General features: G+C 35.6%; 1 protein-coding gene across 4 annotated transcripts in view; it reads right to left on the reverse strand.

Moving 5' to 3' along the window:
- Positions 1-13,620, reverse strand: part of aux (cyclin-G-associated kinase) — a 482,129-nt gene that overhangs the window by 299,655 nt on the left and 168,854 nt on the right. For all 4 annotated transcript variants that reach the window (XM_090404291.1, XM_090404283.1, XM_090404277.1 and 1 more), the window contains exons 10-11: positions 11,701-11,911; positions 8,345-8,397 (exon numbers count right to left, since the gene is read on the reverse strand). In XM_090404291.1, the coding sequence (XP_090260417.1) occupies positions 8,345-8,397; positions 11,701-11,911 (264 nt within the window). The remainder of the gene's footprint in view (positions 1-8,344; positions 8,398-11,700; positions 11,912-13,620) is intronic.

The raw sequence follows: 13,620 nt of genomic DNA on the forward strand, positions 1-13,620 counted from the left end.
TGGGCAATCAAGGTCAGCAATTTTAGATTGAGCACATTGTAGGCAGAATATCATATTAATGGGAATTAGGACAACGACTATTGACTTATTGTTGATAATGTTATCTTCCCACTGGTTCAGGATACATACGTGGGATTTGAAAGAGGGAAATATCACCATTTAGTTTTAAGCAGCATAAAAATAAATATTATTACAGTGTTGTTTTTACAAAAGCTAAAAATGACCACTATCATTCAAGATCTCAGCATGTGAGATTCAAATCTGTCTATATGTTAACCATATTGTATACAAGAAAAATTAGACATTTAGAGTTGTGAGACTTCAAATTAGTAAAACAGGAGTTCATTTTTACTACACAAAAAACCTCAAAAATCAATATTTATAGGATCATAAATGTTTCCCTATAGATCAATCAGTATCACTGATCTCTCCTACATAGAAAATATTTGTGAAACCTATGATATATTTCTACAATTATTATGTTTCATATTTAAATACTAATAAAATGCAAATTCTTCAAATGTAACTGCTGCAAGATGGCGAATTTTAACTTCACATTTTTTGGATGATTGTCATGGTCTTTATCAATTTCCTGGTTCAGGTTACTATGACAGCACCACGTGATTTAGTTTACATTATTATTAATCTCCTATCAACAGTTTTCCTCCAAATCAATCTATTACTTGTGAGCACTCCAATATTGTCATAGCTAACATTTCATGCTTCTAAGGCATTTCTGACTGAATCAAACCACCTAGACCTAGGCCTTCCTCTGGATATCTTTCCTGCCATATTGGCATCAAACACCTGTTTTGCTAACCTTTCTTCACTTATTCTATTTAAGTGGCCATACTAACTTAGATTAGCTCTGCTGACACATTCTTGAATGCTAATAATGTCAAGTTCCTTTCTAATATCTTCATTTTTAATATGCTTCTGTCATTGATGTCATCGGTTCACTCCCTTAATTTTTCTCAGAACCCTCATATTTGTGGTCTCTAGTCTTTGATCAAGTGCTTTATTTCTAATCAAACTTTCAGATCATTAATTTAAAACTGGTTTCAACACCGTAGACTGCTAGTTTGGTTTTCAGCTAATTTCTCTCTTATTCCATATAAATTTATTCAGCTGGCTACTCACAATACCAGCTTTGCTTATTCTGTTATCTATTTCCAGATTTAACCTGCTATCTTCACTAAAAACTGTGCCTAAATAGCTGAAAAAATTTACTTTTTCTATAGGATCTCCATTCAGAATGCTGCTGAAGTTTTCTATGCTCCTGCCGATTTTCATGCCAAATTTGCTACATCTGTTATGCAATTTAGTTAGAGAACCCTGGAGAGTTACACTCGATGTGTTTAAAAGTACAACATTATCTGCATAAATCAAAGAGCTAAATTTGATATCTCCAATTCTAATCAGGCTTAATGCCACTTTCTTTATGTGATCCATAGAGATGATGAATAAAAGTGGAGATAATGTACATCATTGTCTTACCCCTGATTTTACATCAAACCATCTTCCTATATTTCCTTCAATTCTAACTGCTGACTGACAACTTAAATATAGACTATGTATTGCTCTGTATAATGTTCCATTTACTCTATATAATTTTAGCGCTTTGAGAAGCTTTTCTCTAGGCACCTTGTTGTATGCCTTTTTCAGATCTACAAACCTTAAGTACAGATCCTTGTCATATTCCCACGATTTTTCAACTATTTGTCTTAAAGTGAAAATGTGATCTTGATAACATCTATTTGGCCTGAACCCAGCTTGTTCTTCTCCAAGTCTCTCTCTTCCACAATCTTTCTCAACCTCTTTTCAAGTATGCTTGCGTAAATCTTACCTGGAACACTTAGTAAAGAAATTCCTCTCTAATTCTCATTCAGTTTTATTTCCTTTTTTTATTGAGAAATTTATTTTTTTATTTTTTTTTATTTTGGGTACTATGAGAGCTCTATTCCAATCATTCGGAATTCGACCTTCTGACCAGGCCCTCTGAATTATGCAATGTAGCCACTGCAAAACTTTTATACCTCCATACTTAATATTTCTTTCACCAATTTTAATTCCAACTGAAGACTCTTCCAGCCCTGCCATTCTTAAAATGTATTTGCTGTACAAGTTAAACAGGCACAGAGATAAACTACATCCTTGTCGCATCTCTTTACCTATTGTGAAATACTCACTTTCTCCAAGATCTGTTTGGAAAGTAGCTTCTTGTTCATCATCATGATTCCTCAGAAGGATAATGAAATGCTGTTACTCCTGTTGTTTTTAACAACAGTTTCACATGATCTACAGAGTCAAAAGCCTTACTGTAGTCAAGGAAACAAAGGTAGACATTTTTTTGATATTCCTGTGCTCTTTCTATTATCCATTTCACATTGGCAATCTGATCTCTTGTTCCTCTGCCTTTTTGCAATTCTGCCTGTTCATCTGGCATTTCTCACTTCATGAATGGTTCCAGTCTTCTTTGAATGATCTTAAATAAGACTTTACTTGCATGAGAAATCAGTGCTATAGTTCTGTAATTTTCGCACTCTCTTGCATTGCCTTTCTTCAATAAAGGTACATAAACTGATTTTTTTCATTCCCTAGGCCATGTAGTTGTGATCCAAATTCGCTGACATAGAGCTGTTAAAATTTTAACTGCCTCTTCTCTCAGGGCTTTGAGTAGCTCAATAGGTATTCCATCTCCTGGGGCTTTCTTACTGGATAGCTGTTGCAGTGCCCACCTCACTTCACTCTCCAGTGGTACTAGCTCCTGTGTATAATCCTGCTCTTCAAATTTCTCAGTAATTTTGAAGTCCTTTCTGAAAGGGCTTCTGTATACTCTTTCCATCTTTCTTTGAAGTCTGCAGCTTTTGTAAGATATCCTTTATGTTTACTTTTCAATACTGTTACCTTGGCACTGAACCTCCGTGTCAGTTCCCCGATCTTTTTAAAAAGATCTCGCGTTTCCTTTCTTGTTTTGGTCTTCTATTTGTTGACATTCCTGGTTAAAGTATTTTTTCTTGTCTCTTCTGGCTTGTCATTGAAACTCTGCATTCAAATGCCATACTTCCTGCAAATTTCCTGTGGCCTTCATTTTCCTCCTTTCCTGAGCAGTTTTGATGGCATCTTCTGACAGCCAATTTAGACCTCTTCTTACAAGCTGTTGGAATATTCTTCTTTGCTTATAATAATGGTAAATACTCATTGTTATTATTAGCTTTGCCCTTTTCTTCAAATTTCCTCAAAATGTGCCTGGTGGGATTCATTTCCTACTCTGCTGTTCAGATCTCCAACAAGGACCATTTTCTTTGTCAGCTGCATGTTCTAATGACTCAAAAAATTCCTCCATTTCTTCCTTAGAACTGTCTGTGGGACCATATACACACACAAATCAGTTTCATTGTCTATGTCCCCATTTTGTAGTTTGTCCACATAACTCTACTTGGAAATGCCTTCCAATCAAGTTCATCTTCATATTTGGTATTGAATGCTATCACTACTCCTTCCTTTCTTTGATCATTATTGCCTGAAAATAACATCTTATACTTATTATTTAGTAAGATCTCGCCTGTTTTTGTCTTCTTTGTCTCATTAATGCCAATTAGATCCATGTGATACTTTTCACAATTCTTCTGCAAGTTCAATTTCCTTCCCATTAATACTCCTTATACTGATGGTTCCTTTCTTCAGTTCTTCTGATTGGGTTTCTTCTTCTATCCAGTAGCCAACTTTTCACTGTTTGCCCTAGTTCCTTAATAAAAACATTGGATGCCTTGTTTAACCAGGCAACCAGTGTATCCAGGAAAGGATAAAATGGTGACACATCTTCCCTCAGGCATCTATCCTTCATTGTTTACCGCAAACACCTACACATACAAGCCAATGTATACGTGCTAACTCATATCACCACCTTCGCAATTGGAGTCATTAACACCCTCAAAAAAACAGAGCTATAACAATTTGCTCTAATGAACAAGATCTTAAATAAGAATTACAAATTATTAGTAATACATTTATAAATAATGGTTATAGAAAAAATACTATCAATAAACTTCATCAAAAAATACAAATACAGTAAAACCATAGCTATCCCATACATTAAAGAGTTATCAGATAAAATAATAGAATTCTATGCCATTAAAAATCTTAATGCCACTCTTAATTAAAACACCTATAAAATTAAAAAAAACATATTCAACTCCACTGAGGATCCCCCCCCCCTCACTGGCTCATCCTGAAGTATATTGTATCTATTGCACCTCTAAACTTACCTTATATTGGTGAAACTGGATGTATAATCCCTAACCGTAAAAAAAAAACACAAGCAACACATTAAATTTAACAATTTTGGTGATGCAGGCCAGTCAGATCATGCTGTTAACACTTTACACCAAATTGGAAATTTAAAGAAGCCTGTGAAATTTTCATTAACCATCCTAATCTTAACAATAATGGTGGCATAAAAATCCCAAGAATTTGGATGACTCCACTTTTCCAGCAAACCTTGACTTTACGACACTAGACAATTTTTCAGCTTTTATTGGCTACCATCCACAGTGGTTTATTTTAATTTATATGTATACTTATATGAGTAATTTGTGTGAACAAGTTGCTCTCTAGGTTAATTTATTTTTGTAACTTAATAGATAATAATAATAACAACAGGACTCTAACTTATAGTAAGGTTTTTCCCCTGCCAGTGGAGAGGCCAGTACTTTTAACAGTTGATGAAATCAATGTAACTTTAGCATACAATGTAGATAGCAGTGAAGTTTGTTTCTTTGTATACATGTATATACTCCAGATGATGACCATAATGTAAAGGTCGAAACGCCGAGATATTATTTTGGTTTATATTATGCTGAGCGAGTACCTCCACATAGCCTTTAAAGGAATGTGGAGAACCGACCAGGGCTTCTGACCTAATGTCCAATCCTCACTTTCTCCTGGTGCACCCTGTTGGGTATCTACTTGGATACCGAACAAACGAGGATGGGCTGGCAATTTATATTCTTATTGGTTAAACCAAAATAAAAAATGATGGTATGACATGACAAAATTTCATGATGGCTGGGGCGTCGCCCGGTTAAACAAGGCCCTCGTTGTTTTCGCCAGGGAACCAGGGCGAACAGCAAAAAGTCAGCTACTGGAACAAATCTGAAAACAAACCCAAACTCAACATCACCAGAGTTAAAGATCAGTACTATCAACATAAGAAGCCTGAATGGAAAAGAAATGGAGCTAGCTGAGGAATTAGATAAGTACCAGATCGACATAATAGGGGTGACTGAAACAAAAAAGACAAAAACGGGTGAGATCTTTCTGAGCAATAAATACAATATGTTATATTCAGGCAATGACAATCAAGGAAAAGAAGGAGTAGCCATAGTATTCAACACAAAATACGAGGCTAATCTTCTTAAATGGTAGTCAGTCTCAAGTAGAGTAATGTGGGCAAATATGAGAATGGGGAACTGGACAATGAGACTTGTTTGTGCCTATGGTCCTACAGAAGGTTCTACTAAGGGGTAGAAGTGGAGGAATTTTTTGAGGCTTTAGAAAAAACAACTGACACAATGAAAAAGGAAAAGTTGGTCCTTGTTGGGGATCTAAATAGCAGAGTAGGAAATGATTGTGAGACATATAAAAATATTTTGGGAAAATTTGGAGAAAAGAGCAAAGCTAATAATAATGGCAAATACTTGTTAGATTTCTGCTCAAGACATGGACTGGTTATTACTAACACCATGTTCCAACATAAAAATGTGCACAAATTCACATGGAGAGAAGAGGCAAGGAATAAGAAAAATCTCATTGACTATGTTATTGTTGAGTGATGTTTTCTCCCTGGTGCAGGACACCAGAGTGTACAGAGGATTTGAAATTGGAAGTGATCACTATTTAGTCTTGAGCAGGATAAAATTGAATTTCATAATGAAAACAATAACATGTAAGAAAGTTTTAAAGTGAATAAAAGTTGAGCAGCTCTCAGATGTGAACTGTAGACAAAATACACAAAGATTATTGAAGAAAAAATGAAAACGTTTGACAACAGGAATCAAACCTTGGAGATTCAGTGGCAAACTCTGAAGAAAACATTGATTGATTCTGCCAGAGAGGCTTGTGGTGAGGTTGTCTGCAAGGATAAAAAAATCAAAATTGCCTGGTGGACACAGGAAGTTAAAGAGGCAGTGAAGGAAAAGAAGAAAGCATATCAAAAATTCCTCTCGAGTAAGTCAGCTTGTGCTCTTAGAGAATACAGAGACAAATGCAAGCATGCTAAATACTGTGCAAAACTAGCTAAACAGAAGTCATGGGAGGACTTTATCAAGAAGGTGGCAAAATATTGTGGAGGTTGTTGAAGAAGCTTAGGAATGGAGGAAAGAGTGCTGTAAAAGGAGTTAGAGATGATAAAGGTGACATGAAAATGGGAGAAAAAGATATCCTTGAAGTATGGAGTAATTATTTTGAAAAACTGCTAAATGAAATAAGCAGTGATGACAGCACAGTGGTAAAAAACACTGACCAGGCATGCAGGCAGGAATACATATCCATACATGAAGTAGAAAAAGCCATCAAAGGCTTGAAATGTGGAAAGGCAGCTGGAGAAGATGATATTCGACTGGAAATGCTTAAGTATGGTGGTATAAGAGTCTTACAGTGGCTGCACTGCATAGTTCAGAAAGCCTGGACAGAGGGACGAATTCCCGATGATTGGAGTAGAGCTCTCATAGTACCCATATATAAAAAAGGAAATAAAACTGAATGTGAGAATTACAGAGGTATTTCCCTACTGAGTGTTCCTGGCAAGATCTATGCAAGTATACTTGAGAAACTGTTGGGAAGAATTGTGGAAGAAAAGCTTGGTGAAGAACAAGCAGGATTCAGGCCAAATTGAGGCTGTCAGGATCAGATCTTCACTTCACGACAAATAGTCGAGAAAGCATGGGAATATAACAAAGATCTGTATTTAAGTTTTGTCGATTTGGAAAAGGCATATGACAAGATGCCAAGAGAGAAGCTATTCAATACACTGCAGTTATATGGTGTCAATGGGGCATTATATCAAGCAATACTTAGTTTTTATTTCAGTTGTAAGTCAGCAGTTAGGATTGAAGGAGGTACAGGGAGATGGTTTAATGTTAAATCTGGTGTCAGACAAGGATGTACATTATCACGTCTGTTATTCATTATCTATATGGATTACATTATGAAGGAAAGTGGTATTAAACCTGATATCAAAATTGGAGATGTTAATGTCAGCTCTTTGCTTTATGCAGACGCTGTTATACTTGTAAATAAATCTGCTATAAGTCTGCAAGATTCCCTGACTAAATTGAATAACTGTTGTGATAGATACAGCATGAAGGTCAGCAATAAAAATACAAAGATAATGAAAATAGGCAGAAGCATTGAAATTGTCAGCCGCATTGGAGAACCTATAGAACAAGTAAAACATTTCAGCTACTTAGGCATGATTTTTTGTGAAGATGGTAAATTAAATATGGAAATAGACAACAGAATCAACAAAGCTGGTATGGTAGGAAGTCAATTGAATAAATTTATATGGAATAAGAGAGAAATTAGTCAAAACACTAAATTAGCCGTATACAAGACAGTGTTCAAACCAATTTTAACTTATGGTCTGAGAGCTGGGTCAGAAGTAAAACACTTGACCAAAGACTGGAGACCGCAGATATGAGAGTCCTGAGAAAGATTAGAGGTGTGAACAGATGGCATCAATGGCAATATCATATTAAAACGAGGATATCAGGAAAGAACTTGACATTGTCACCATCCAGGAATGCGTTAGCAGAGCTAATCTCAGGTGGTATGGTCATTTAAACAGAACGGACGAGGAAAGATTAGCAAAACAAGTGTTCTCTGCCAGGTTGGCAGTAAAAAGACCCAGAGGAAGACCAAGATATAGGTGGATTGATACGGTAAAAAGTGCCTTAGAAGATAGATATATAAATATAAGATCTGACAATGTTGTAGCTTTGACAGGTAACAGATTGATTTGGCAGAAAATTGTACATAGGAAGTTAGTAATGATGTAAATTTTTATGTAGTACTATCGTATCCTGTACACCCTTTGAGGGTAAATGTCAGGAATTTGATGATGATGATGATAGCCAGGATTTTAAGTGAAATGTATTTTGTGCAGAGATGACCCAAAGTTGCATGAAGCACATCCAGTTTTTTTGTTGCAGTGAATTGCAACAACAAAAATAAATAAAATTAATATTAATGATTGGTTAAAAGTTTTTGATTAACCATTGTTTAAAAATTACTACCTTATACAAAGAAAACAATGCCAAGGAAGTTTAACTGGTATTTAACTTACCTGCTATTCTAGTTGTTATATAGTTAAAATCCAAATCTTGCCTTGCTATAGTTCTGTAATAAAAGGAAATATTTTATATTAGATACACTTAGGTTCTGACATCTTCAAATCTAATACACTCAACACTTACTAAAGCAAATGCCATTATTAATGAATTAGTTTGCTGATGATTACAAACTACCCACAAAGCTCCAACAGTTGAAAATGCAGAATTTCTCCCATTTCGAACAGTGGCATGTATGCTGAACTGGTATGAAATTTCAAGAGAAATAAAATTTTATTTTATTTTTTGAGGGGGGGGGGGATATTATTATTATGGGTATCTCCATGGAGTCAGTAGACTCATCGTGGGAGATCCAAACTATCAAAACTATATCTATCATATCTCTTCTTGAATTCATTTACAGACGAGCATGAAATAGCGGGTAAATGCTATTATCTGAGAATAAAAATCTAACTAAAAAGTTTCGATGATATCTAAGAGAGAACAGAAAAAACATGGGTAATAAAGATACAGTAAACCCTTGATTTTCAAGGTAGAAATTCTTGAAAATGTCTTCCATCTTTCATTCACAAACATTTCCTCCATTACATGTCTAAAAAGAACAACAAAACATGAGACTTTCATGTTTTGATTTAATTCTCATTAAGCTGAGAAGAATACTTATACAAGGTTTTAAAATTGAATGTGAATTGTCAGATCTCATATAGAAAATCACAGGGCTTGTACTCTTCCAAAAAGTTGGATTTTTGGAGCTGCAAAACAAATAAATCAGCATGTGAACACACAATTATTTGACAAAAATATTATGTAGCATATAGTAAATGAGTTAGTCCAGCTGATGGGCTGTGTAATGTGAAATGGTCCCCAGTAAGTTCTTCAGAATCCATGAGGTTTCATGTAATAAAAATTAAATTTTGGACACACACATAATAAAAATTAAAAATTGGACACACACATGCACACAGTGTGCATGTGTGTGTCCAAAAGAAATGCACATTTCTTAAGGCAAAAATCTACATCATTTTGAACAAAATTCAAATGTTTAAATTCAAATTTAAAAAAGATGTACCTAAACTTTCACCATGGGTAAGAGTGATCATACTTAGCAACAATTATTTTTGAAGTTCCTGAAACATAAGTGATTTTATATTCGAGTGCTTTTTTTCATTAATTAGTGTATTTTTAGTATATTATACTGGGTTTTACTGAGTTTATTGTATTTTAGAGTATTTCCTAATACATCAGCTGACATATATTGTTAAAATAAGATAAGATAAATTATAGATAAAATAAGATTAAAATAGCATCATAAACTCAGCAGAACAACAGAGCTAAGAGAACAAATAGAGAAAAAATATAGAAGTAACATGATACTGTGATTTGCTAATTAAATTTGTCCTTGACAGTAAAGTGACTACTTCAGCTTCTCAGGAGAAAAAAAAATAAAGAATGGAACAACTGCAATACAGAAACAGCAAAGAAAAGTAAAAGAGATGGTAATACTTGAAGGCACAAATGATTTAAGTGGAAATAAATATTCTATGAGAGTAATACATATAATAAATAATAAGAGTAATAAATATTATAAATTTCCTGATATTGTATTCAATATTAGAAAATCAGTTTGGCTTTATACCTGGAAAGTCAACAACTGAACCAATTTTTTTTTGTATACAACTAATAGAGACGTATAGAGGAAAAAAGAAACAACTTGCACAAGATATTTATAGATCTTGAAAAAGCATACAATAGAGTTCCAAGAAAAGTGCTCTGGAGAGCACTCCAACAAAAATCATTTAACCATATCTCAATAATTCAAGATATGTATAATGAGGCGGTAGCATCTATAAGAAGGTCCTGTGGTGACACTGAATATTTCCCAGTGAGAGTTGGACTACATCAGGGCTCTGCCCTTATTCCATATTTGTTTTCATTGATATTAGATGATCTTACTGAATTGGTGCAGAGAGAGGTGCCATGGTGTATGATGTTTGCAGACGATGTAGTTTTGATTGAGCATACAAGAGAGAGAGGGCTATTTCAAAATTGGAAGAGTGGAGAAAGGCCTTGGAATGCAATGGATTAAGATTAAGTAGGACAAAAACAGAATATACAGAGTGCTGTTTTAGTGGAGAAAGAAATTATGAAGAGAATACCTCAGTAATGATAGAAAACTATATTTTGGAGGGGAAAGAAAAGTTTAGATATTTAGGCTCGGTGTTAGAGAGTGGTGAGATTGATGAAGAGGTAACCAGTAGAATTAGCACAGGATGGAGAAAGCCAGCACTGTTGTATGTGTTTAAATCCTGATTGTCCTGATTGGTCTAAAGGTGTTGAGCTATAAAGAAAATACATGAGCAAAGGATGAATGTGGCAGCGTGGAATAATGTAAAAGGATAAAATTAGAAATGAATTTATCAGAGGTAGTTTGGGAGTGGTACCAATAACTGAAAAATTGGGGGAAAACAGGTTAAGATGGTTTGGACATGTGGAATGGGCTCAGCAGCTGAAAGTGTAAATAGGACTATGAATCTGAATGTGGATGGGAAGAGGTAGACCAAGAAAGGCATGGAGAGAAGTGGTGAGAAGAGACATGGAAGAGTGTGGAGCAACTGAAGAAATGGCACAAGATAGGAAAAAATGGAAAAAGAGGACTCACAAGGCAAACCCCAAATAGATGGGATAAGGCACAAGAACAAGAAGAAATATTGTATGAGAGAGAGAGAGAGAAGATATGAAAGGATTGCTGGAAGTGATATAATACTATTGAGTTACGAAGTAACGTTTTGTCTATACACAAATGCCAGGAGCATCAAGAATAAAGGGGTTGAGCTTGTTGCTTTAGTGAAGATATTGTGGCTTAAAGTTTATATCAGATTGAGTCCAGTAGAAACTCATTAAAGCAATAATAGTAATAGTGTCCCAATGTAGCAGTGAGTTTGAGGCTATATGGTGTGAAGTGGAGGGTAACAGGATGAAATATTAGTCAAATGTTGCTACAGACTTGGTGGTTCAGTGTTGCATGGACAAATAATTGCACTGCAGAAAGTTTTCTCTGTTGTGAGAAAACTTTCTCAAGAAGCATGTGAAAGATGCAACTCAAGGCCAAAGTATGAGATCTCATCACTACATCAGAAGGAGTCTCAGTTAAGGATGTGACTATTTTGACAGCACATAAGAATGGTGCAAACACTGAAGTATCCAACTACTGACATACTAGTAATAAATCTGTCATACCTGCTGAATGTAAAAAATGCAATTCACATAATAAATAAATATACATACACCAGGCTAATTTAACTAAGTTAAAAACATTACTTTTACAGCATCTGACTACAAAAAATACACCTACTGTTGAACACTATGCATGACACGAGAAGATGTGTCCCTGATATTTCGCAAAAAACTCCCAGCTCCACCCCTCAAGGAGCTTAGAAGCCCAGCACCGCCAACATTATTCCCTGGATGTGACATATGAGATGGGGATATATGAGGATGATTAAGAGGTGATGCTGTGGGAGATTCACTTTGTTCACTAATTCTTCTCACATTAGGAAAATGAGCTAAAATAAGAAAAAAATGTAAAATGTGCATTTCATATATGTAATAATATTCTAAATTAAGATTCCCTTATTTAATTTACACATTGTTGATGATCTGAATGCTATGTATAGAGTGTGTTTCAGAATATCCATTACAAACTTCTAGAGTATGTAGGGGACCAGGGTGTCCCCAAACACACTGTTGCAGTGGTACAGGTTGAAAACAGTTTGTGTGCACATCACAAAGAATGTAAACATCAGACACAGGGTAAATTACATTTTAATTTCATAAACATTTACAAAATGTGCTTGAAGTTGTGACCACCATCTTCACAGCATGCATTACACCCAAGTAGCAAGTTCTTATGCAATTTTTCAAAAATGCCTGGCATGGTTCGGATCTTGCCAACTGCGGTCAGTACCCTTGCCAACAAACCTTCTACTGACTCTACAGGGATTTTATACATGAGACTTCATGTGGCCACAGACAAAAAAAAAAAAAAAAAAAAGTCCAATGGGGTTAAGTCCAGTGAACATGCATGCCACACCACTGGGCCACCATGTTTGGTAGTGCCAGGTGTCACGTGAAAAGTGTGGCGATGCACTGTCAAGTTGAAACTATATGCGTTGCCTAATGTACATCAAGTCCTTGGAGCTCCAGTCATGCCTGTTGGCAGTGAATGAACCTGTTTTCCAAAACTGATGATTCATGTTAGCAAACAGGATGTGCAATGGACTTAACGATATGGAAAACACTGTTCATATAACCGACGTGCAGCCCTTCCATTACATTGAGCTTCGCTGTACATTAACATTATGTTGGCATAGTCAGCATTCATGTAATTTGTCCCTGTGGATTAATGTGATGTGCATCAATACAACAATACTGCATTATCACTAGGAAGAGGATTTTTATGGTTTCAGTATGAACTCAACCTGAGGGGTGATCCAAACTGTTGATTGTAAGGGACGCTACCAAAATAAGTCTACCTGTTTGCTAATCACCAGTTTGTTGTGATTTAGTTCATGATAAAATTATGTAAACATCCTTTCCCTAGTCACCACAAACCACACCCTGATGTTAATGGCCCGATCCATACCAGTGGGTGAACTCGTGTCAGCACAGACCACGAAATGTTTTTGGACCTGTACCATTGCAACAGCATGTTTTGGGGGCATGGGTTGCTAATCAAAACCTGATCTATCCTGACCTCCCCTACATACCCTAGAAGTTTGTAATGAAACACCCTGTATAAACAATGAATAGTATCTAATTTACATATACAGGGTGTTCGGGATAAATTTGACAGTTTCGTAAGGAAAAAGAAAATCTTCTTTGTATCTATTAAATTTAATGAATTGACAAAAAAACATTACAGGCAGAGTTAATTACAATACTATCAACAAGATTTACTCAAAATAACCATCATTAGCATCGATCACAGCTTCAATTCTGCTTCGGAACCTCGAACAAGCTGATGCTACAGTCTCCCTGGGAAGGGCCGCAAAAACTGTTTTAATTTTATCCATTAACTGGGCTTTTGTATTACTGGAAGTGCGATTGGTGTCTTTTTCAACTGCGCCCCATACAAAATAATCCATGGGGTTAAGGTCTGGGGAGTTTGGAGGCCAAACATTTGGACTGGTGAAGTCGTAGAAATTTTCAGACAACCATTTTTGACTTTTCCCAGAGGTGTGGCAAGGGGCCGAATCCTGCTGCCATACATACG

The sequence above is a fragment of the Typopeltis vanoorti genome, chromosome 2, assembly GCF_054136105.1.
Source record: "Typopeltis vanoorti isolate ZY-2024b chromosome 2, IOZ_Tvanoo_1.0, whole genome shotgun sequence".
NCBI lineage: Eukaryota > Metazoa > Arthropoda > Arachnida > Uropygi > Thelyphonidae > Typopeltis > Typopeltis vanoorti.